Genomic DNA, 26,920 nt, shown 5'->3' with positions numbered 1-26,920 from the left:
CCACACAGATATATCTGGATTCTCCCACCCAGTACAAGTTTCTCTGAACTCAGGAGATGAGAACTTGCTCTCGGGCTTAATTTGCACTATTTATGTAGCTTACCCTTAATTATCTATATTTATCATCTCTGGAGTGGAGCTGACACAGTGCTTAACAATGTACCATCTGTGACCCCTCTCTCTGACTTCACCTTGCATACCCTTGCCCTCACTACAGATGGGTCTCTCTCATCCTGAGGTCTGAGTGGCCTGCCTTCCTTTCTAACTTTCCCCAAGATATACTTCTTTTCTCCCAAACAAAGGAACTATTAGTTTCAAAAGCTATGTAGTGCGTTCCTATTATGTGCTTCTATCAGCAGTACTATTTCACATCCTGTAAGTAAAACAGGGTAAGCAATTCTGTCTCAAAACTGACTAGTTTTTTCAACTGAGTTTTTCTTCGATGCACAAAATAAAACTTGTTTACTGATTGAGTTTCTTACCATCAGGTGGTGGAACATCTGCATGTCGCAAGGCATCTTCATCAAAATCTAAGTTGGAAAGAATCTGTAACAATTCTTGGGCCACTGAAGGACGGCAGTGTAAACTGTCCCGATGTTCCACATAATACTGCTTAGCTTGTTCTAGCTTTTTCTTGTATCCTTTAGACCCTTCAAGCTCATCCTGAAACAAGAAAAGATGTCTGAGCTGTACACACACTACAAAGCGAAACAGCAAATCTAATACTTTTATCAATTTCTGTTAAAATTCATTTATTAAAATGGATAGTGGTGGAATATTTATTTTACACACCATTTAAGTTTAATTTGCGTACATTGGCATCATTAGTAATACTTCTTACAAAATCTGAATAAAGAGATTAGCTGGACAACTCTTGCACCTGGATTTTCCACAGTGTATGTATGACCTGTATGGCAAGGGGTAAGGAGTAGATGTGGCACAACAATTGACTATGATATTGAGTAGATTATATGGCTGGTGGAATACCATTTTAGGAGTGGGAAGGATAGCATTTCAGATGTTCCTCATTTCTGGGCATGTTGATAAGTCGTTGAAGCCCTGGCAAATGATATAGTTCAGCTGCTCCAGTACAGGATGGCATTTTTGTGATTTGGGGGGGGGGGATGTGTTTCTTTGCAGCTGGTTCCTGGGGGTAGCCAGAGGATTAAGTACACACTTGTCAAAATGTTGCATGAAGTCTGTCTTTGGACTATGTTTGAGAGGAAAAGGGAGGGAGGGGGGGGGGGGGGGGGGGGGGGGAAGAGAGAGAGATTCTATCTGTGAAGGCCTTAGTAAGACCATCAGCACACTGGGCAAGGGATTACTCGTCATTAAAGATGTGCCATTCGTGACTGAACAGATTATATGGGAGAGACACTTTAGTGTGGAAGGGATTAGTCTAGCCACGGCAACTATTATCCCTTGCTACTCGCTGGGTATGTCTATCAGCTTCTCTCCACAACATACAGGATATTCACTAAAATTATTACAATCCATGCAGAAAAAGCAGTGGTTTTTATTCAGGCAAAGGAAGAAAGGAGGAAACATTAGGGTTCAGCTTCATATTATATCTCAGTTAAGGGAAAGCTAGGAAAGGAAAATGGCCATGCTCTCTACCAAGGAACCATTCTGGCATTTTCCTTAAGCAATTTAAGGAAACCACTGAAAATCTGGATAGCAGAATGGGAATCCAAATCGCCTTCCTCACAAATAAAAGTCCACAGTAACCACTGTGACCCCTCACTTGATTCAGCCAAAAGAACACGCTCACTTTAGAATTTGATAAAGCAGTGTGTTCTCCATGCTTCCAACGAACAATCTATTTCATTTCGGGCAGTTAGGAAGAGTTGATTCTTTTGATGACGACAGTGAAGAGCTTTGTGCATTTTGAATTCAGTTCAACTTTTCAGCAGGTACAACACACTGTGAGGTTCACAGGGCAGATAACTGCCAGAGCACTTTGGAATCCATTCAGCATGTTATCATCATATGGACTGAAAATTATCATCACTGAATGATCTGTACTCATCTGAAAGTGGAGTATCATTTAACATGCCAGTGAGGTTTAACAATTACACTTCAATATGATATTAATATTCAGATAACTTCATACCAACAGCACTTTATGACCAAAAAAGCAAAATTAGAAGCTAAAAGTACTCTCCGCAAAGCACTTCAGAGGTTCTCTATTCTTAGTTCAGGTTGATAAACCTCAGGCTCTCAGTGCTATTTTTAGCCTCGGTCCTGCAATCTTTGTGGTTATCATCTTCTCGGCACACATCATGGGTGTGATTTGTTTTAACTTTTGTAACTCTAAAGGGACCCAGATTCTTGACCTTCACCTTTCCTTCATTTTACTGCATCTCTCTTCAAATGAATTAATAATTTATTCTTATAATAATTTTGTGATGTGAAGATCTGTGTGGGGACCTTAACTCCTATCTGAATGGTGTTTTCCCACTACTTCTGTGATATGTTGAATTCATGGCATACTGAACTAATGGTACCATCTTATACCATTCATTAGAGCTATCAATACTACCGTAAGCTTAGCAATTATTTTAGCTGTCCATTGGCTCTAGGGAATCCCATCATTATTAAAGTGTGTTCAGCTCCTTCTGTAATGTAATATTCCTTGAATTCTTGACAAGTAAAGCAAGTCACCCATCATCAATTATTTGGACTGGATTCCCAAAATCAGTTTTCTCTAATTCCATCTTACTAATTGTTTCTGTTGATTTTGTAGTCTTTATATGATATGGCCAGGTAAACTTGTCGAATACACCAATAACAATTAGAATGTGTTTGTATTCTCTGTGTAATTAATTGAAGTGATCCAGCATAATGGCTCACTTTCTTTGAATAAGTTATGAATGAAACCTTCCTTCTTTCCTGATTCCTTATTCATAATCAAACATTTTATACACTTGGAGGTCACTCTTTTCACCTTGTCAGTCAAATCTTACTTCCTCTTCAATTCGGTTAACTGCATGATGAACTTTCTCATGCACAAGCTTGATGATTTCACATTGCATACTGCGTGAACAAACAAAGTCTCTTATCAATCTCAGAACTTCAGAAGAATTCCGTCTCTCATTAAAAAGTTTTCATAAGGCCATTCTTTGAGATAGCTCTTACATTGTTGCTCAACCTTCATCCTCATTATATTCACACGGCGACTTAAGGTGTCTACATGTTTCATCGTAGAACCACATCAGTGTTGGATGCTGTAGGAACACACTTCTAACAGTAATGCCCATCTAGCTATTCTTGGAAGTCCTTCATATCCATAGTCTCTTGGAATGATGCATATTCCACTACAATTTTAAAACGTATTCCTAGTAAATACACCTAGAATTTACTTACAGTATTAACAATAGCTAAGACTTCAAGCTCATGCTACAGTATTTCCACTCTTGTGGTGTTTCTTTTTAATTCATATACGATACTGAATGGAACTTGACATAATCTGATGTTTTTTTGTAATAACACAGCTCGAAAACCTTCTTTGCTTGTGTCTGTGTGTAATTCAGTTTTGGGTTTTGGGCTGTAGATTTTTAAAACTGGATCTGATGAAAGAATATCTTTAAGCATCTTGAATGCTTGCTTCTGCTGTTGTTCAAACTTATGTTCTCAATTATTCCTTAGTAAAGCACTCAGAGGTTTGGCAATTGCAAAGTAATGTGAGGTAAACTTCCTAAAGTATCCTGTTAAGACATAGGAAACTTTTTATTGCTGCCACAGATTCCAGTTCTGAAAAATTTTGAATAGCTATTATCTTCTCAGAAGGAGGTCAGATTTGTTCACACTGTATAACATCACGCGAAAATGTCAACAGTTCTCTTCGAGAACTGGTATTTCGCAAAATTAATTTCCAAGTCATATTCTGCTGCAGTTGTAACACTAAACCAAACCGTGCCTCATCATCATTGTTGGTATTATTATATATTCTATGTAAATAAATAACAAGTTTTCTCAAAGCCAGTGCCCAAAAACATGATGTTTAAACAACGCTGGAACACTGCAAGTGAATTTGATAATCCAAATGGAACTTTCCTGAATTAAAACTCTCCTGAATGTCACAAATGAGGTATATTTTTGGCTTTCTTCTTCAACATCAATGTAGAAAAAAACGTTTTTGAGATCTGGTGTGGAAAACACACAGATGTTTTGAAGTTTAAAAGGTCTCCTTTGATGGGCAATGGGTAATGATCTTTCACTGTGATCTTGTTTAATATTCTGTAGTCTATACAGATGCGATAATCTCCATTTTTCTCTTTTACAATTACAATGTGGCTAGCATATTCAGATGAACTAGGTTCTATTACTCCTCGAAGATGCGACATCTGGACTTGGTTGTCAACAATTTCTTTCTCATCTGGTGACAATCTTCTTGGTCTACTATATATCAGTTGTTGTTTTAGTTCTCTCTCAATAATCTTCATTCCGACATCAGCAGACTTTGTCTTTATTGGGATGTTATTAGTCACTAAATCTTTGACGCGTTCCTTTGTTTCATCACTAACAGAGCTTTGGTTTGTCTGGTGTATGGATACACATAAGATGAGCTCCCCCTTCTGGCATCCTAATAGTAACACCACACTTATTTATTAAAGCTTTAGTTTGATCCATGGCTAAACTTGTTCCAATTGGAGCATCTTTCTCTTGCTCTGGGAATTGCAATCACTTGATCTGAGACCACTGGCACCACAACTGAAACACCCTTTATTTGGCTCTCAAGCTGCACTTAGTATTTCTACTACTTGGGTCATTAGCATCTTTCTTACTGGAGTTTCAATTTTCACTGCTGTTATTTCTTTTTGGCAATGGCCTCACAGCTCTTCTGTAATGTCTCACTTTTTGCTTAAACTCTTTTACATTTCCAGCCCAGTACAGTGGAAGTTTTTGCACCTAAACAAATACTGAAATAGTGAGTTGTTATCAGTATCAGCATGGATGGTAAGTCCCTCCATTACAAGAAAATATTCCCGCAGAGACTCTTCCCGTTTCTTCTTTCGCCGAGACAGCAGTTGGTGGATCCCCACAGGACTTGTTTTGTATCATGTAAAAATTTCAAGTAAATCAGGCAACAACTTATCAGGATTTTTATATTAACATTTCCCCTTTATACATTACATATCAAAAACATGTAGCCTATGTCTGTCAGAATGTTTATTAGAACATCAACTAGAAATCTGATGTAAATTCATCATGAACTTTGAGAGTTTTGGTAACAACATTAAGCAATAACTTGTCTTTATAAAGTACTACAGATATAAATAAATAATAATAATAATAATAATTTATGTGACGCTCATTTGGCGTATGAGCTTTTCAATTTGTAGTACATTTACAGAAAAAAAACCAAAAAACAAAGAAATTGCTGCAAAAATTATGGTGGAAGTTGGTCCTGCTTGCTAAGTTTCAGCATCTGACCTTAGGTAGAGAAATATGAAAACAAGTGAGCGGGAAAATCAATTGCCCCCCCCCCCCCCTTGCAACTGCCCATGCACAATATCTGAAAGCTGTCCCACTCTGGCAGTGTGAGTCTTTTCAGAGGGAGATTGATTACAAAAAGTTGAACAAAGCTATGCGAAATAATGTTGTTGAGTTAAGCCTTTACAAAAATTGAAAAATCATTGTATAAGGGTAAACTTCCTATAAAATTTCCACTTTTTAACAAGGTTGTGTCTTTAACACTTGCTATAAGCAATCTACTTGACCTGTTTCTGAGTTGTCATTGTTTTAACAACAATGACAAGTTTTAAAACAATAGTAATGCCACAGGTCAAACGCACCACCTAGTACTCAGATGTAAAAACTTAATGAACCTATAACATTTTGGCAACAAGATAGTGTTATGTCCAGCAGTTTCTTCTTAACTTAGGGGTATTATGCAGGGACAGAATAAATTGTTTTATTTTATGGCCAAATTCAGTCCCCTCCCCCCTGTTTGAGGCTATTTCTTAACAGATTTTGTGTCAATTTTCTCTAGCCAGATTCAATTGTACTTTTTTTGCCACATTTTGTGTTACCTTTTTTGCCACATGGAGGATTACTTTTTTCTCAAATTTGGTGTTACTTCTTTTGCTAAATTCGGTATTTATCGCCAACTTCGATGCCTCCCCCCCCCCTTCCCCCCTTCAAATTTGGTTGTCGTTTTTCTATCAGATTTGATTCGTCATTACTTTTTGCCAGATATGGAACTACTTTCTTTTTTGCCAAATTTTTTGTGAGATTTTCTGCTACTCCTTTTTGTCACTGTGAGATTTGCTGCTACTTATTTTTTGCCACTTTTGGTGTTACTCTTTTCTTGCCAGATTCAGTGTAACCCCACCCCATTTTTTCCAGATTCGATGTAACCTTTTTTTTTTTTTTTGCCACATTCGGTGTTACCTTTTGTTGCCAGATTCAATATTTTTTTTTATCAATTTTGCTGTTTTACTGCCAATTTCAGAGCTATTTTTTGCCAATTTTGTAGCTATTTTCGGCATCACACCATACATGGAAAATGAAGTATCATTTTAAGATTATACATGAATCACAGCCTTGAGGAAATCAAAACGCAATTTCAGCATTCAATAACTATCAGTTATGAATACTGGCAAACTACTGTTCTCAGATTTATAACATTTGTTATGTGGGAACATAACTTTCACAATATTTCATAAAAATTGCCAATTTTGCATTATGTCACTGTGAAACTGACTGTTTCTCATTATTTTTTGTGTTATTGTTTTCGTGAAATTTTCCTGTCCCTAGCAATAGGTGGACAGCTGCATCGAACCAGTCTCAGGACTGAAGACCCCAACAACAACAACAACAACAACAACAACAGCAGCAGCAGCAGCAGCAATAGGTGCATTTTTTGAAGTAAATGTTACTTTAATACCAGTTCAAATTATGCTAGAGGATCAACACAAGAAATTCGGTTGGGAAAAATCAAGAAAGCTCCATGCCCCAAGCTTTCTCATGACTTGGGTTCAGTACCTAGCAGGAGTTGTCACATGTATCTACTTTGGGAAGCAATTTATTTTAAGAGAAATGGGTGCTGAAAAGATTAAAAGGGACTGTTAATGACATACTTTCTGATTTTTTTCTGCCATCAAACACTAATCAACATGGAAAAAATGGATGAAGAAATGAAGAGTCTTAATTTGTGTATACACCTGTTCTGCTTTCTGTGCACATTAAATGCATGTGACCATTGCATGTAGAGGCAAAGGGGAGATGCAATGGTGCGAAGTAACGCCTGCCTCTGTTTCGCATGCATTGGATGCCACGCGCAAGCACTGGAGTCTCTCCATGTCAGTTGGGGAGGCACATGTAACTGTTATGTGGCTGCCTGCAGTTCTAAAAGATTAGGTTTTTTGCACACATTGAAATTTATCCTTGCGTTAGCACTTTGGCTGAGTGCTTTAAGAAGAAACACATGGAACCTGAAGAGTATTATCACCGATTTCCTTGTTTGCGGTTTTTTAATTCAACAGACTATGAAGACAAAGTGAAACGAAAAGACTGTTAACACTTACTCACAAATAAGTATAACTTGGAAACAACAAAGGCAAACCTTAAAAGAGGAGTGATTCAGGCACAATTAATTTAATGATGTCATCCTTGGTTTATAAACCACTTTGATTCGTAAATAGTTTGCATCAATGAGAGAAAATAAAAGAACACTGAAATCATACTTATAATCGAAATAGCTGTTTTCCTGTTGTGTGGGTGCAGAACCACACATCGGCCATATAAAGTCCACAGACAGTGCTTGAAATTCCGCCTCAATTCAAAATTGTGTGTGATGCCTAGACACTCTTCTCTAGAGTTTGGAGGCTGACGATAAACAAATCCAAATCTAATTAATGCTTTTGACGAACTAAGCCCCCGCCCCACACACACTGATGGCATTTAACTGTTGTATATGTAAACTTTCAGTGATTCTATTCTACACACCTCTATTGTGTTGCATATTCAGGAACTCAATATTGCTGGATTACTGACTGTGAATGTTAAGTATCAAATAAATGTTTGTTTTCCACAGAAAGAAATATAAAGTGATCATAAACTATATGTAGCTCTCCTAGGATTTCACCAAAGTCTGGAAAACTTCTGGGATGATGACAGATTTCTGTGCAGTAGATATCTTGAACTGTAGCACAGCCGTGCACAATTACGCAAAATGGAACATCCCAGTATTTGCACTTATTTCTTTGGTTTCCTCTTTGTCTCAGAATATACAGGCTGTAGCGACAATTGTTGCTAGCAAAGCAAAAACTTTGATTACTGTGGCAGCGTGCATGAGTCTACCTAGGTGTGAATAGAACCATGCATGCACTCATGTTGATAAAAAGTGCTGCACCTACATGTGTGCCTCTTGTCATGTGTGAGGCAAACACAGGCCCACGTGACTAGGCATCAGGTACACAGGTATAAATGAGTCTTTAGTATCATCTAGGGATATAAATAATATAAAATGACAGAACTGCAAATAATTTCATGGCTGCATGTTTATTTCTTCATCAGCCTCAATAGTTTTCAGTTATTTTTGTGAATATACAGTTTAACGAATTACCATGTGGATTCGAATAATTTGTTCATGGGTTTCTTTATTGTCAATATCCACCACCATATGACCATATTTTCTAGACAGTGCTGAAATGCTGTCTGACATAGGAGTGGATCCAAGGGAGGACATGATGCCCCCTCTTGCAAACAAAATTTTAGTAAAGTATTTATATTTTTACTTACATCAGTTCACAATTTCACAACTAATATTCTGTGAAAAAAGTACCACATGAAAACTAAAGTGTCTTGAAAATGACAAAGAATTCTTGAAAATATGAGCCACATTTAACACAGGATACTTTCCCAGTAGCTTGAGTGAGGGCCTGCCCATGTGGGTTACTGACTGGTGACATTGCAGCTAGTTACAAGCGCACATTACCAGGCTGACTGTATCTGCTGCCAACAACAAAATCTATATGATTCTTGAGTTCACAGGTAGAGCTGGCAAACCACAGAAAGTTGCGTAAAGGAGGACAGAAGCAAAGTTTCACTTAGAAACAGATAGATAAAGTAATATAACATATTAACTACTAGGTGGAAGTGAATGGAATTGCGGGAGCATGTTGCCAGGTGTCTCCCAGTCAAGCCCATAAAGTAGGATGTCACGTGGCATAAGGTCATCATGACTACAGTGCCAAATGAGGATGGTCCCACCAAAGTGAGGCAGCTGAAGGTACGGGAAAAGTGAGTGTCAATCACTGAGCAGTTACAGTGCATTGTGGTGGTTTTATCATCCCAGATGTGCAGCCAACTGCAGGTGCTGGTTCATGTTGGTAATTATGATGTGTGCCAATTTGTAACGGAAGAGTTTCTCCTTTCCAGTGGCGATTTGAATTGGTAAAGACTGGCAAGTCTTGTGCTGCAGTCATCACAGATGTCTACGGCAGTGGCAGCTTTGCAGACAGACTAGCGATGCGGGTTGCCGACCCCGTTGTGAAGCCTGACCAATGCAAGAGCGTTTACAAGCAAGTATCACAGTTGACAACATACACATATGTATGGCCAACGTCCATCAGAGGGCATCAACCAGCAGCAGAGAAAGGGGGCACAATGATCAATGAACTATTTCCTGGTGTTCACGTGTGTGCAAATAGTCCCGGACATATCCTTCTGCCCAGGCTAGACAAGCGGGCACCCAGCTGTTCAGCAGGCAGTTCTCAACTCATCGAGTGCAGAGGAGACTGGCCGGCCCAGCAGTGTGCCACGTCGACCATCTTTGCTTCTGCAATGATTGTGAGATGTTGCTTTCGTTGTGTTAGGCTATCTACCAGCTGCTAACAGCAGATTGGTTGGTTGATTTAAAGGTGGAAGAAGGGACCAAACTATGAGGTCATTGGTCCCTTGTTCCTAATAAAACAATGCCACAAGTGTGAGAATAAAACAGACGAAACATATAACACAAAACGGAAAGAAAGGAAAAGCCACAAGAACAAAGGGAAGGCAACGAACACTAAAAGGAACAAAAGGGGACAACAAAACAACAGAGACGTTAGAAACAGAAGAGAGTAAAACATGAGAGTAGATTACAGTGGCTAGCCAACCACAAGAATAAAAAGGGAAAGCCAGCCACTCTACAACATATTAAAACCTCCACCCTAAAAGCACTACCGTGGAGGACACAGAGGGAGAAAGGAAATGCGCTAAAACCTACATAGAAGTATAAAACCCACTCTCACAGATAAAACATGTAACTAAAGCTGCTGTGGAGGCATTGTCACCCAACACCGAAGGCAGGGTGCTGGGAAAGTTAAAAGTCTGCCGCAAAGCGGCTAAAAGTGGGCAGTCCAGCAAGAGGTGGATGACTGTCATTTGGGAGCCATAGCGAAACTGAGGTGGGTCCTCGCGATAGAGTAGGTAACCATGCATTAGCCACATATGGCCAATGCGGAGCCGGCAGAAGACAACTGGTTCCCTGCGAGAGGCCTGCATGGAAGACTTCCACACATACATAGTCTCAATGAGTTAGTACACAGGAGAAATTACTCACCAGGGCATGAGCAGATATACTCAAGAGCACGAGATATGGCTGCCAGCTCTGCAGTGAAAACACTGCAGCCAACTGGCAAGGAGTGCTGCTCAATATGTCTTCCATGAACATATGTGAAGCCTACCTGACCATCAGCCATTGAGCCATCGGTGTAAACCACTTCAGAGCCCCGGAACACGTCAAGAATTGAGAGGAAGTGACAGTGGAGAGCGGCGGGGTTAATGAAGTCCTTTGTTGCTGTTGTGGTCTTCACACCTGAGACTGGTTTGATACAGCTCTCCATGCTACCCTATCCTGTGCAAGCTTCTTCATCCCCCAGTACTTACTGCAACCCATATCCTTCTGAATCTGCTCAGTGTATTCATCTCTTGGTCTCCCTCTACGATTTTTACCCTCCACGCTGCCCTCCAATGCTAAATTTGTGATCCCTTGATGCCTCAGAACATGTCGTACTAACCGGTTCCTTCTTTTTGTCAAGTTGTGCCACATACTCCTCTTCTCCCCAATTCTATTCAATACTTCATCAATAGTTATGTGATCTACCTATCTAATCTTCAGCATTCTTCTGTAACACCACATTTTGAAAGCTTCTATTCTCTTCTTGTCCAAACTATTTATCATCCATGTTTCACTTCCATACATGGCTACACTCCATACAAATACTTTCAGAAATGACTTCCTGGCACTTAAATGTATACTCGATGTTAACAAATTTCTCTCCTTCAGAAATGCTTTCCTTGCTATTACCAGTCTACATTTTATATCCTCTCTACTTCGACCATCATCAGTTATTTTGCTCTCCAAATAGCAAAACTCCTTTACTACTTTAAGTGTCTCATTTCCTAATCTAATTCCCTCAGCATCACCCGACTTAATTCGACTACATTCCATTATCCTCGTTTTGCTTTTGATGTTCATCTTACATCATCCTTTCAAGACGCTGTCCATTCTGTTCAACTGCTCTTTCAAGTCCTTTGCTGTCTCTGATAGAACTACAATGTCATCGGCAATCCTCAAAGTTTTTATTACTTCTCCATGGATTTTAATAACTACTCCGAATTTTTCTTTTGTTTCCTTTACTGCTTGCTCAGTATACAGATTGAATAACATCGGGGAGAGGCTACAACCCTGTCTCACTCCCTTCCCAACCACTGCTTCCCTTTCATGTCCCTCGACTCTTACAACTGCCATCTGGTTTCTGTACAAATTGTAAATAGCTTTTCGCTCCCTGTATTTTACCCCTGCCACCTTTAGAATTTGAAAGAGAGTATTCCAGTCAACATTGTCAAAAGCTTTCTCTAAGTCTACAAATGCTAGAAATGTAGGTTTGCCTTTCCTTAATCTTTCTTCTAAGATAAGTCTTAAGGTCAGTATTGCCTCACGTGTTCCAATATTTCTACGGAATCTAAACTGATCTTCCCCGAGGTCGGCTTCTACCAGTTTTTCCATTCGTCTGTAAAGAATTCGCGTTAGTATTTTGCAGCTGTGACTTATTAAACTGATAGTTGGGTAATTTTCACATCTGTCAACACCTGATTTCTTTGGGATTGGAATTATTATATTCTTCTTGAAGTCTGAGGGTATTTCGCCTGTGCCATACATCTTGCTCACCAGATGGTAGAGTTTTGTCAGGACTGGCTCTCCCAAGGCCATCAGTAGTTCAAATGGAATGTTGTCTACTCCCGGGGCCTTGTTTCGACTCTGGTCTTTCAGTGCTCTGTCAAACTCTTCACGCAGTATCGTATCTCCCATTTCATCTTCATCTACAACCTCTTCCATTTCCATAATATTGTCCTCAAGTACATCGCCCTTGTATAGACCCTCTATATACTCCTTCCACCTTTCCGCTTTCCCTTCTTTGCTTAGAACTGGGTTTCCATCTAAGTTCTTGATATTCATACAAGTGGCTCTCTTTTCTCCAAAGGTCTCTTTAATTTTCCTGTAGGCAGTATCTATATTACCCCTAGTGAGATGACCCTCTACATCCTTACATTTGACCTCTAGCCATGCCTGCTTAGCCATTTTGCACTTCCCGTCGATCTCATTTTTGAGACGTCTGTATTCCTTTTTGCCTGCTTCATTTACTGGATTTTTATATTTTCTCCTTTCATCAATTAAGTTCAATATTTCTCCTGTTACCCAAGGAGTTCTACTAGCCCTCGTCTTTTTACCTACTTGATCCTCTGCTGCCTTCACTACTTCATCCATCAGAGCAACCCATTCTTCTTCTACTGTATTTCTTTCCCCCATTCCTGTCAATTGTTCCCCTATGCTCTCCCTGAAACTCTCTACAACCTCTCGTTCTTTCAGTTTATCCAGGTCCCATCTCCTTAAATTCCCAGCTTTTTGCAGTTTCTTCAGTTTTAACCTACAGTTCATAACCAATAGATTGTGGTCAGAGTCCACATCTGCCCCTGGAAATGTCTTACAATTTAAAACCAGGTTCCTAAATCTCTGTCTTACCATTGTATAATGTATCTGAAACCTTCTAGTATCTCCAGGATTCTTCCATGTATACAACCTTATTTCATGATTCTTGAACCAAGTGTTAGCTATGATTAAGTTATGCTCTGTGCAAAACTCTACCAGGCGGCTTCCTCTTCCATTTCTTAGCCCCACCCATATTCACCTACTATGTTTCCTTCTCTCCCTTTTCCTACTCTCGAATTCCAGTCACCCATGACTATTAAATTTTCGTCTCCCTTCACTACCTGAATAATTTCTTTTATCTCATCATACATTTCTTCAATTTCTTCATCATCTGCAGAGCTAGTTGGCATATAAACTTGTACTACTGTAGTAGGCGTGGGCTTCGTGTCTGTCTTGGCCACAATAATGCGTTCACTATGCTGTTTGTAGTAGCTTACCCGCACTCCCTATTTTTTTTATTCATTATCAAACCTACTCCTGCATTACCCCTATTTGATTTTGTGTTTATAACCCTGTAGTCACCTGACCAAAAGTCTTGTTCCTCCTGCCACCGAACTTCACTAATTCCCACTATATCGAACTTTAACCTATCCATTTACCTGCCCTCTCAACAGATACCCCTCCGTTGTGGTTGCACCTACGGTACGGCCATCTGTATCGCTGAGGCACGCAAGCCTCCCCACCAACGGCAAGGTCCATGGTTCATGGGGAGGGATGGAGTCCTTAGGGCCATGCAAAAGTTCCAGAAGAAGCTGCGGCTGAGGTGTACACCAAGGAGGCGTACGTGAATGGTCTGCAAGTAGAGGTGGTAAAGGGAATGACTCCAGTTCGGAGCATCTGGGCCACCGATGCGGGAGATGGGACTGGTGCGGGCGGGAAAAGGACGGTAACTCTGATGCTCAGGGAAACTCTGTGCTGCGTAACTGGCGAGCAGTTGCGCACGTCTGATCTGCAGTGGAGGGACACCAGCCTCCACCAGTATGCTGGTCACTGGACTCATCCTAAAAGCTCCTGTCGCTAATCAAACGCCACAGTGGGGCACAGGGTCGAGTAAATGCAATGCTGAATGCACTGCCGAACCATAAACCACACTTCCATAGTCAATTCGGGATTGGACAAAGGCTCTGTAGAGCTGCAGCAACGTACAGCAATCTGCACTCCAATCGGTGTTGCTCAGGCAGTGGAGGGCATTGAGATGCTGCCAGCACTTCTGCTTAAGCTGACGAAGATGAGGGAGCCAAGTCAATCGAGTGTTGAAAACCAGTCCTAGGAATTGATAAGTCTCCTCTATAGTGAATGGATCATCATTAAGGTAAAGTGCGGGTTCTGGATGAACAGTACGACGCCGACAGAAGTGCATGACACACGACTTTGTGGTTGAAAAAAGGAAGCCGTGGGCTAGAGCCCATGACTGCACCTTGTGGATGGCTCGCTGGAGGCGCCACTCAGCAATAACAGTACTGGAGCAGCAGTACGAAATGCAGAAGTCATCTGCATACAGAGAAGGTGAGACAGAGGCCTTAACAGCTGCTGCTAGACCATTAATGGCCACTAAAAATAGAGACACACTCAATACAGAGCCCTGCTGGACTCCATTCTCCTGGATATGGATGGAACTATGGGAGTCACTGACTTGGATACGGAAAGTACAGAGCGACAGGAAGTTTCGGACAAAAATCGGGAGTGGTCCCCAGAGACCCCACTCATACAATGTGGCAAGGATATGATGTCGCCAAGTCGTGTCGTATACTTTACGTAAGTCAAAAAACACGGCAATCAGGTGTTGCCATCTCGATGGACACAAGATTATCAGTGGTAGAGCGACCCTGGCGGAAGCCGCTCAGATGTGGAGTCAGCAAGCCACGTGACTCCAGAACCCAATCCAACCGCCAACATACCATACATTCCAGCAGCCTACAAAGAATGTTGGTGAGGCTGATGGGCCGATAGCTATACACATCAAGTGGATTTTTACTGGGTTTGAGCACAGGAATGATGGTGCTCTCCCGTCATTGCGATGGAAAGATGCCATCACACGAGATTCGATTGAAGATGATGAGGAGATGTCGCTTGTAGTCAGATGAGAGATGTTTAATGATCTGACTGTGGGTTCGATCTCGCCCAGGAGCTGTGTCGGGGCAATGTGCAAGGGCACTGAGGAGCTCCCAATCTGTAAATGGGGCGTTATAGGATTCGCTGCAGTAGGATTCACTGTAGTGAATGAGAGGACGTTCCCTTCCAGCCGCTGTTTGAGTGTGCGAAAGACTGGGGGGTAATTCTCCGATGTAGAGGCTTGAGCAAAGTGCTCGGCGGTCGTGTTTGCGTCAGTGCATAAATCGTCATTTATGGTAACACCAGGGACAACTGTTGGGCACCTGGTACCCGAAAAGACGTTTGATCTTTGCCCAGACTTGGGAAGGTGACGTGTGGCACCCAATGGTGGAGACATATCTCTCCCAACACTCCTTCTTCCGTTGTTTGATAAGGTAGCGAACACGGGCACGGAGCTGTTTAAAGGCTATGAGGTGCTCCAGGGAAGGGTTGCCGCTTATGCCACTGTATAGCTCTCCGACGCTCCTTAATTACTTCAGCGACTTCCAGAGACCACCAAGGGACTGCCTTTCGCCGGGGGCACCCTAAAGAGCGAGGGATCGTGTTTTTTGCCACAGAAACGATTGTTGTAGTTACTACTCAACCATCAAACAGATGTTACCATGTGGGGGTAATTCAACAGCGACAGCAGAGGTGAAAGTTTCCCAGTCCGCCTTGTTTAAAGCCCATCTGGGCAGGCATCTATGGGCCTGACCCCAGGGCAGTGACAGGAAGATGGGGAATTGGTCACTACCACACAGGTCATCATGTGCTCTCCAGTGGATAGAGGGAGAAGTCCTGGGCTGCAAATTGATAAATCAATGGCCGAGTAACTACCAAGAGCAACACTGAAATGCGTGGCGGTCCCAGTATTTAAGAGGCAGAGGTCGAATTGCGACAGTAAAGTTTCAACATCTCTGCCTTGGCCAGTAAGCATGGTACCACCCCACAAGGGGTTATGGGCATTAAAATCTCCCAGAAGTAGGAAAGGTTTAGGGAGTTGGTCAATCAGTCCAGTTAATACATTCAGGTATACTGCACCATCTGGAGGAAGATATACATTGCAGACAGTTATTTCCCGCGTTGTCCTTATCCTGACAGGCACAGCTTCAAGAGGGGTTTGAAGGGGCACAGGTTCACTACAGACTGAGTTTAGGACATAAATGAAAACTCCACTTGACACTCGATTATAGTTGCTACGGTTCCTGCAGTAGCCCTTATAGCCACAGAGGACAGGGGTCTGCATTGCCAGGAACCAGGTTTCCTGGGGGGCAATGCAGAAAGCAGGTGTAAAGCTTAACAGTTGCCGTAGCTCAGCCAAGCGGTGGAAAAAATCGCGGCAATTCCACTGGAGGATGACATCGTGAGACTGGGAAGGCATGGAACATTCAATGAGGCAGTTTATGTCTCAGAGTCACCTGCTGCCACCGATTTATTGCCTGAGCAGTCTATATCCATTGTGTCTGAGTGTCTGGCGAGATATAGGTCCTCCGCGGATGCCAAAATCTCCACCCCATCCTCAGCCACAGAGCTTGTAGTTAGCGGTGGTGTGGGTGCCACCGCAGTATCATTGATCTTAGGGGTTTTCTTTTTGGATACTCTTGTCACTGCTCCTTGGGTTTACCTGGCTGGGAGGACTTCACTGGCTCAGTCTCCAGGACTGAGGATGAGTGTGAAGCCCTACGACCAGATGCTTTTGGGCTCTTCAGCCACTGGTGGGTGTCTTCTTTCCCACTAGAAGAAATCTGGGACAGGAGTGACCCGAGGGACCCCTTCCTAGTGAGAGAAGCTGAAGAAGACTTATGCTTCTCCAGCTTAGAAGTGGGGATGGACGTCCACGATGGTTGGGGGGGTGGTGGTGGGGGGGGAGGGGAGGGGGGGGGGGGGTGTTGCTCCCGAAGTAGGTGGTGCAGGAACAACAGGGAGGGCAATGACCCCCACCATCAAGAGGGCTTTGTCTTCTGGCTCTGAAAGGTGACCTGAGTTTGCAGAGCTGATGGTGCCAGAACTGTTGTAGTGGCGGCGGTGTAAGACGATGTCACACACACAGGATGCAGGTGTTCAAATTTTCTCTTAGCCTCAGTGTAAGTCAGTCTGTCCAGGGTCTTGTGCTCCGTATTTTCCTTTCTTTCTGGAGAATCCTGCAGTCAGGCGAGCTCCGGACCCCGGCGGACACGCCGGACGAAATGTACACCTCGCTGCTCTAAATTGGCGCGCGGCTCATCATCCGACTGCAAAAGAAGGTCACTGTGAAATATGATACCCTGGATCATATTTAAGCTCTTATGGGACGTGATGGTTACAGAAACATCCCCCAGCTTGTCACAAGCGAGCAATTCCCTTGACTGGGCAGAGGATGCTGTTTTGATCAAGACAGACCCAGATCTCATTTTGGACAAGCCCTCCACCTCCCCGAACTTGTCCTCTAAATGCTCAACAAAAAATTGAGGTTTCATCGTCATGAAAGATTCTCCATCTGCTCTCGTACATACAAGGTACTGGAGCAAATAAGATCCGCTGCCATCCTCAGCCTCACGTTCCTCCCATGGTGCGGCCAGGGAGAAAAACAATTTCGGGTCGTACTTCTGTGCGTTGAATTGAGCTTGTGATCGCTTAGAGACTGTTGGTGTTTCACCACCAGCAAGAGATGATGGACTACGCTTCATCACGTGTCATCCACCCTGATGCCACTCACTCCAACCATGGGCCCTCCCCATGGGCGCCACCCAGCTGCAGCAAAGGCCACTTGGCAGGATGGCCATTGCCAGGAGTCCCGATGCCCCAGGGGGATGGGCATTTACCCCTTGGCATACATGGGATTTAACAGCGCAGGCATCAGCAGAGCGATCCCTGTGTGGTCAGGGGGCTACAACCAACAGGGTACATGGCGACCCGAGTACATGGCGGCCCCACCACAACCGACTGACTACCGTGCTGGATAACAGGTGCAAAGAAGTCCATGGTCATCGTCAACACAGAAATCAACACTGCACAATGCATGGTGGGAAATGCACCCAGGAAGGTGTCCTTGCCCAAGAGATGGAGAATGAACAGGACTGCAATGCAACGACAAGAAGGTGAGCTAAAGATCTTAATGCACGATGGACATGATGCACCTTGTAAGGCACCTTTCCCCAATTGGCTCGCTCTTCAGGAAAATTTTGAAGAATGGAGGTCAAACCCTACAGGGGACCATCACATAAAGGCTGAAACGTGTGAAACTCCTTTTAGTTGCCTCGTATGACAGGCAGGAATACCTCAGGCCTATTCTAACCCCACGACCCGCAGGGGAACTAACAGCAGACTTTGACATGGAATGGTTGTACAGGTATAGAGTCGAAGGGAACTCTGATTATAGGATTAGTTGTTAATTGCTTGATCCCCAGAAGGGAACATTTTTGTTTTTTTGTTTTGTTTTGAATAGTGTGTTACTGTTTGTGGTTTATTGTAGTTTCCTTAATAAAAAAAAGTTGGTTCTTGCTCCATAGATTTAGCATTTGCGAAGAGTTTGTTCGAATTCCTGCAATGCTCCATTGTTTGCTGACATGGCTGAAGGTATTCCGGGTTTAGATGCGCCATCGGCTCGCATCCTTGAGCTGTTGGATCGTATGCAAAACACAACTGAACTTCTGATTCAGTGTCTACAGACTTTGACTAGTGTTCCTCCAGGGGGTGCCGGCGTTGGCTGCAACTGCCGCGTTACCGCCATTTGAAAAGTCTATTGAACTGTGGAGTAATTATATAGATCGCTTGGAACAACATTTCCTTGTCCACAGAATCATTAACATTGGCCAGCATCGTGCATTTTTTCTTGCCTATGTGGGTCACGACACTTATTGCTTAGTGCAGCAGTTGCATCCTGAGGTAGAAACCCCATGCTGTCCCTTATGAGCAGCTGACCAACAGTTTAGCAGACTATTTTGATGGCCAGGTCCACATCGCAGCATATTGCTACAAGAGTATTTGAACAAAAGTTTTGTATTCTGAACAATGTCGACAGGTTGTTCCTTATGTGGATAAATGAAAAGCAATTGCAAGGCAACACTATTAATGAGAACTTCATTTGTGAGAAGGTGAGAATGATTTTTGCAAACTTTGTTAAGAAGACACCAGGATGATCAGCGACCAAAGAAGTGTTTAAGGGAAGCCGTGGGTGGTTTGAGAAATATAAGAGAAGAACCAGCATCCACAGCATTTAGAAGCATGGTGAAGCTGTCAGCTCTAATACAAAGTCAGCATAGAACTTCGTCAGCAACTTCAAGACGCTCATAGATTCTGAGGGTTATCTGCCGCAACGGGATTTTAATTGTGACAAGATAGGTCTATTCTTGAAAAAGATGCTGAGGTGAACCTTTACAATAGCAGAGGAGAATGCATTGCCCGGTCACAAGCCAATGGAAGACCATCTCACACTGCTATTATGTGCCAATGCAAGTGGCAGTTTGAAAATCAAATTGCTGCTTGTTTACCACTCAGAAACACCAAGAGCCTTCAAGAAGTTAAATTCCAGAAGAGCAGGTTAAATGTGATGTGGAGGTCCAATAAGAAGGCTTGGGTGACATGTGATCTTTTTTGTGGTTAGATCAACGAAGTGTTTGGTTCTTTGCTGAAAAATTATTTGCTGAAGATGAATCCTCCACTCCATGTCTTTCTTGTTATGGACAATGATCCTGTCCATTCTCCAGTCCTACAAGATCACCTTCTTGATGAATTCCAAATTGTCAAGATCCAATTTCTGCCTCCCAACACCACTCCATTTCTCTAGCAACAAGTAACACCCCCCCCCCCCCTCCCTTTGTGCCTGCTGAAGGAGCAGCCACATATCCTCCCACAGGGCGGATGGGCAGTCCGAACGGCCAGTCTCCACACTGAGTCTCCGTCTCACGCAACATGAACACATTACCACCTGCCACTCACCCTGCGGTGAGGGTTGATGCACTGCCTCGGCACACTGCAAGGTGCCTCAGCAGCTGAGCCTGTAAGCGCAAAAAGCAACACCTGAGGTGACACACCAAATTCTTCGCCATAACCACACATTGACACAATAGCCTGAAGGCTGCTAACCATGGCCAAAAGCTTCCACTGACCGCTAACTGCAGGCACCTCTTCTTGTGTCCCACGTAGCATGCACATGTCCTGTCCATACTACTAGGATGGATAACTATAAAAGCCCACACAGAAAGGTAAATACATAGCTCACTAACTTTCCTGACATGCTATCAATCCAGGCTGATGCTTTACTGAGCTCTGTAGCAGGCCAATGAAAAGAAATGAGACTGTGCAACAGACTATGCAAATCTACACTTTAGTTACCGAAATGGGAGATTACACCTCTTAAATACAAAAATATGCATGGAATTTAAGAATTGAACTATGTATGTAATTCACCTGCATTTGTAGGCAAATTTCAAATGTGGTGTTTTATATATTTTAATGTTTCTGATTAGCAATTATCACTTTTTGGATTAAATGATGTTGTTGAAAATCTGAATTGGACTGCAGCATAGTTAATATAGAACATACATTTTACAATAATTGTTTAAATAGTAATTATGACCATAATGAAAATAAAATGGGCATGGGCAGAACATATAACTAGGCAAATGGACAGTAGGTGGACAATGGAAATTCTTTGTTGTATTCCAAATACCAGCTGATACGAAAAGACCGAGACAATGCCCATATGGAGGGTGAGTAGATGGTGTTAGAAAAAATGCAGGAGAAAGGCGAATGTAAATAAATAGCTGTAGACTGTGATATGTGGTGAGGTCTAGAGAAGGCCTTTATCCACTAGTGGCTATCAAATGGATACCGCTGCTGATGTTGCAAATATTAGCATGCAGGCAGACAGCAAACTTCAAAGCTCTGTATGGAGTGATGTGGAATGTATTGATGACAAACGGCATTTTCTGTTTTTTGGGTTAGCATTAATACAGACGGTTAATGAGTTTGATTTTGTTCATGTTTTGTGTGGACGTGTAGATATGGCAAAAGCTGATGGTGGACTAGTGCCTGTATCACTAGAATCTCCTGACTAACTGGAAAGGTTTTCTCATTAATTATGATGCAATATACTGAATTATGCAATTCTCTGATTCATTAATTTACTGGTCATAAATTAACCATAAGACTAATTAAATAGTGTCTAATATATAAGGCTGCATCACACAGGTAGCAAATGATACGGCTGTTATAAGCAGTGCAAAGGTAGCACCTGGGGGTGGAAAGAGCAAATCACAAACAACAGTACTGTCACATGACTGCACCCTGTGAAAAATGATACACTATGAGAATTCATAAGAAAGTAAACATGAACAGTTTGAGTGAAGAACTGACAGCACAATACAGTGCAGTACAGTTACAGTCTGCTATATAAGTGCATTTTCATGCAACAGTTTGGAGTCTATACTAAGTCGCAACTATACATTCTGTCAATAAACAGAAGTTCTGAAACTGTTTAAGTAACTAACACAAAATAATTCACAACTGATGGCTGCCTTCCACTATTTCGAGGGAGTCTCAGTTACCACTCACAAAACTGAGCTTTTGCAAACAGTAGTGAGACTTGACAGTATGCCACTTCCTGATTTCAAACTTGTATTTTGCTAGAAAGTAACACCAGAATCAGCTCTGTGAGTTGTCACAAAAAATTTATATGCAATGGTAAAGCTGTTAATTCTATACTGAAACACCTTGTATAATGTACAGTAATGTAAAACTTTGCTTTCAGTGTACATTTGACTGTAGCTCAGTCAAAATAGGAAACCAACTGAAAGCTAGTTGTTTACATAACCGCTACCACAGCAACAACCAATCAGCTGGTCACACCTTCTATTTTGTTCCCCTCTTGTCACATTGCTCTGCTACCTCATGTGCCAGTTGCCATGTCAGCTACAGACAACACTTGCAGCTCGTAACATAACACCTGCGATACATTTTCATTGTTTCTCTGTGTGTCATGTTTATTTTATGAAACAGAATGTTCTTTACTAGCTGAGAAAATGCGCAAGAAAGTGATAAGACTTACCATCATGCTAAGCAAACCCATTACTGCACATTAAAATGGGTTGCATGTGAATATACCTGCAATGGAAATGCCTGTCTGTTGTCACAGAAGTGACATTGTCTGTGCAGACAACTAGCAACATTCACCCCTTCCATGCTCAACTGTCAAACACCCTGTTACTTTGATTCAGGTATAAAATGATAACAACTTATTTCTTTGGCATTTATTGTTTGTTTTTGTAATCTTCTGGCACTGCTGCATAATAAATGTCTTTCAAGGACATAATACACTTATATACCCAGTTATGCTGCTACGATTATTACTTTTATTTGACTATAGTCCTGTACCAGTTACATAGCCATCATTAACTTATATGTAAAGGAACATCTTATAAATTTTTGTACGTTTGTTGTAGTGCAAGTGTGTTATTTATGAATAATATGATTTTACATAAATTTTCTAGTCCTGAATTCTATGCAATATCATTGTTTCGGTTACTGTCTATTTGCTATTGATTATATTTTATGTTAATGTAGCAATAGTAATCAGTTCTGTTGTATGTTCTGACACTTTTCTTTCTGCAGTGGTCAGAAATAAATCTTAGTCTGCTGTTGACATTTAGTGACAGCAGTTGTGAGAAATGATCAGTGATTCTTTATTTCTGTTGCTGTCTATTTGTTTACTGATTTCATTCTTTTGTTGTTATTCTAGTTGTAATCTACTGTACGTTATGTTCTGAGATTTCATTAATCATGGTCAGAAATAAACTTTCTTCCCAGTCGAAACTTTGTGACAGCAATTATTTTAGATGATCAACAATATTGTATGGTTACATCTGCTTGTTGAAAATTCTACCAGCAATGTGATTGGGTTATATTGAATGGATATCCGTGGTGTTGTGTTATTTAAGATAAATTTAGTCTCTGGTTGAATTACGGTTTATCCGAGATCTTGGTGGATAATGCAAGTTAAGTTTTTGATAAAGTGTTTATATTGTAGGTCGGTTTGTTCATTAATAATTAGATGTGAATAATTTCAAGTGTGTAAATATATCTCAATTTCCTGCAATATATTCATTATCAGTCCTTTTGGTGTTGCATGTAGATGAATACAGAGATATACTGAGATATATTTACACAGATGAGATTATCCGCATTTAATCCTCGATGCATGAGCTGATCTATAATATACACATTTTATCGAAAATTTTTACTGTCATTATCCACAAAGATCTTGGATAAACTATAATATAACCAGAGACAAAATTTATCTTAAATAACACAACACCACAGATATCCATTCAATATAACCCAATCACATTGCTGCTAGAACTGTCAATAAGCAGATGTAACCATACAATATCGCTGATCATCTGACATAATTGCTCTCATAAAATTTCAACCGGAAAGTAAGTTTATTTCTGACCATTATTAATAAAACATCAAGACATAACAAACAACAGGTTACTAGCAGAAGAACAATGAAAGAATATAATCAGTAAAGAAATAGTCAGCAACAGAAATCACAAAATCAGTAATCATCTGTCATGAATGCTGTTAATAAATGTCAACTACAGACTAAGATATAATTCTGACCACTATTACAAGAAGTGTCAAGACATACTACAAAACTAATTGCTATTGCTACATTAACATAAAATATAATCATTAACAAATAGACAGCAACAGAAACAACAATACTGCATGGAAGTCAGGACTAGAAAATGTACATAAAATCATATTATTCATAAGTAACTCACATGTACTACAACAAATGTACCAAAATTTATAAGATTTTCTATTACAGATAACCTGATGATGGCTTTATAGCTGAGATAAGCCTATAGTTCAAATAAAAATAACATTCATGGTGGTGTAACTAGCTATTATATTATGTTTGTTTTTCTTTGCCCATTACCATAATTTTCAATTGTCAGTATTTGTGGTGTTACTGTTTTATTTCTCTTCAATTTTTTGTTAACATTTAACAAAGTGAAACGTTTCTAATTGGAAAAATGTATATTACACTGAATACCTATCAATCCCTATTCGATGTTCCTGTCTGCCACTAAATACCTCTTCTATGTGGTGAGTAGCAATCTATACTTTTCATATTGTAGTTATTGCATTCTGAATTTTAAACTGTCTGATTTTACAATTATAGTAACTCCATGGGAGATATGATAACCTAACCATCAGTGCAATACCAATGACAGATGTAAGATTGGAAACTCTCTTCCCACCTTATGGAAAAGACTAGTAGATCTCCCTCAGGTCAATAATTTTCTAATTCCTGCACACTTATAGTTGTTATTCATCTACAAGGAAAAGTTATTTTTATGCACAACAAATATTTGATACTAAATTAGGGCATGAACTATTTTAAAACTGAAGGCAAAATACCTGAAAATAGCCATGGTTCCTCAGACTTTCAACAAATGTATGCCAACTTCGGCCACTGAACATTTCTCCACTTGTGTCAGGTACACTCGGTGGCTTGGCCTGAGAAGCAAGTATCTCAACTCCACAAGCCTAAAACAAATAATTATGCTCACACATGAGAAATATTTTGAAAAATAATTGAAAAAGCACAGAATGTTAAGTATAATCTATAGGAAAGTTCTGGCAGAATGCAAATAGTTTTGGATTAAAGGAGACAACTCACTGAAAAGCGATCTTGAGTACGTACACAAACACGCATGCACACCACCTATGTCCCTCCATGGCACTGGCTAGATGCTCAGCATTGTGTGTCCACCCAGCACCATGTAGGGCACAGGAGAGAGAGAGAGAGAGAGAGAGAGAGAGAGAGAGAGAGAGAGAGAGAGAGAGAGTGTGTGTGTGTGTGTGTGTGTGTGTGTGTGTGGCTTTCATAATACATGTATAAAGATCCACCTTAATAACAATTAGGATCACCACAATACCACAGAACTGCGAGATACCATGACATTACAAAAACAGATGTACTACACCGTATTAATTCTTGATATTGCTTTTTGATGGTTATACAGTAACAACACTGGCCTGTATAAATTATGACAGAAACTCTGTTATTTAAAAATGAGTAAAACCTATATTAGTGAAAATGCAACAGTAAATATGTCAGCATATGACAATGACAATGCAGTATCATTGAAGTATTGAATGTAACAGCATCGAAGCATTGTACCAATGAGACATGTGGCATTCCTCAACATAAGATAAATAATATTTCAGCTGCAATGCTTGGAAAACCTGACAAGTTACAGGAATTTACTACTTTTAAAATAAATACTAATAACAAAAACACCAAAAGAAGTTTCTTTCGTGCAACGTGTTACATATATTTAAAAATGGTGAATAATAACAACAATAATAATAATAATAATGAAATAAGGAACTAAAATTCAGTAATGTGTGACCATTATTATCTGCAGGTCACTCCTTGCAATGACTTGGTTAAAAATAAGTTTATATAGAGCAGCTTTGTTTCTGTATTATCACTAGGCATATTTAGCTTTTCTGCAGCAAATTATAATACTTATTGCATTTCAGCAGCTCTGAAGATGCTTAAGTGTAACAAAGTGAAACATGTCTAGTGATAGATGATGAACGAAATAAAAATTTACCTTAAATTTTTGCTAATGATCAAATCGTTACAATAAAAACCATATGTTTCCTACAGAAGATGAGCAACCACTCATTAGCTATCAAAATAGGAACAAGTGGAGCATGAACGCCACACATAAGCAAACTGAAACTCTGTATTTTTTTGGAGTTTTCAAAATTCCCTCATCAGGAAAAAGATATACAAAAGTAGGGGAGGGGGGGCAGGGGGGGGGGGGGGGGGAGGAATGGTCTGTGCATAGTAGCAGCAAGCAGCTACTGAAAGAAAGTTAAAGTCACTCCAACCCATGGACCACTGAACATACATACGACAGGATGATTAAGAATGGACAATGAACAAACAGCTATGATTCCGATTTCAGATTGAGAAGTAAGTGATAACATACAGCACATTAAATGGAACTATACACTTTTTTCTGTGACACTGGAAGGAGCCTTCAAGAGGCCTTCAACAACATAGCATGAGTGTAACTTACTTATAAGATAATGACACTTCAAACCCCCATCCCACTGTCAGGAGAAAGAAAAGATGCAGCAAATGGGGAAAACAAGGAAAGAAACATGATATTCACTTTTCTTCCTTACGTGCAGCCATTCTCAGCCAAGATCACGATGTTCCTTGGAAAATGCAACATCAAAATCATCTTTCATTCACTGGCCAAGACAAAAGATATTCCTGACTTTACAAAGGACCCTCTGAAAATTATCAGGGATACATACCAACCCATGTGAATGTGGCCACTAATACATTGGGTAATGTAGGACTGTAGCTTGAAATACTACAAGGAACACATCAGATGTGAACATCTGAGACACGCGTATTAATCAGCAGCGGCGGAGCACAGGTTCAATTAAGAAAATGCATTTGACTCTATGAACATCAAGTTTCTGTGTGGAGCAAGTGGCTACTGAGAAAGCATTACAAAGGAACCCACAGAAATTAGGATCTGCGAGAATCTTGTCAACAGAGATGCAGGTCATCAGCTAGGCAACAAGCACACATCCAGCAGTGGCTCGGTATGCAAAATGGATCAAGAAAGCCTAAGCAGAGATTTGAGAGTAGCCTCCAGCCCACTCCCAGCCCAATGTTGTAACCCCCAACCCTCTTCCTGCCCATCAACTGCACCAGATCCTGACATCCCTTGGGCAGTTGGAGGGTTGGCCACTGCATCAGTATTAATTTTGGAACTTCAGCAATAGCTTGACACTTTGTTGGAAAGGAAATGATACGACACT

The 26,920-nt window shown here is 40.9% G+C and overlaps 1 protein-coding gene across 1 annotated transcript in view; it reads right to left on the bottom strand.

Moving 5' to 3' along the window:
• LOC126473384 (protein ecdysoneless) overlaps window positions 1-26,920 on the bottom strand; it is an 81,890-nt gene that overhangs the window by 14,751 nt on the left and 40,219 nt on the right. Inside the window, exons 7-8 of the mRNA XM_050100392.1 lie at window positions 24,482-24,610; window positions 483-663 (exon numbers count right to left, since the gene is read on the bottom strand). Coding sequence (XP_049956349.1) covers window positions 483-663; window positions 24,482-24,610 — 310 coding nt within the window. The remainder of the gene's footprint in view (window positions 1-482; window positions 664-24,481; window positions 24,611-26,920) is intronic.

This window comes from Schistocerca serialis, chromosome 4 (genome assembly GCF_023864345.2).
Source record: "Schistocerca serialis cubense isolate TAMUIC-IGC-003099 chromosome 4, iqSchSeri2.2, whole genome shotgun sequence".
Taxonomy (NCBI): Eukaryota; Metazoa; Arthropoda; class Insecta; order Orthoptera; family Acrididae; genus Schistocerca; species Schistocerca serialis.
The sequence above is the reverse complement of the archived record's forward strand: the minus strand, read 5'-3'. Positions and strand labels throughout refer to the sequence as shown.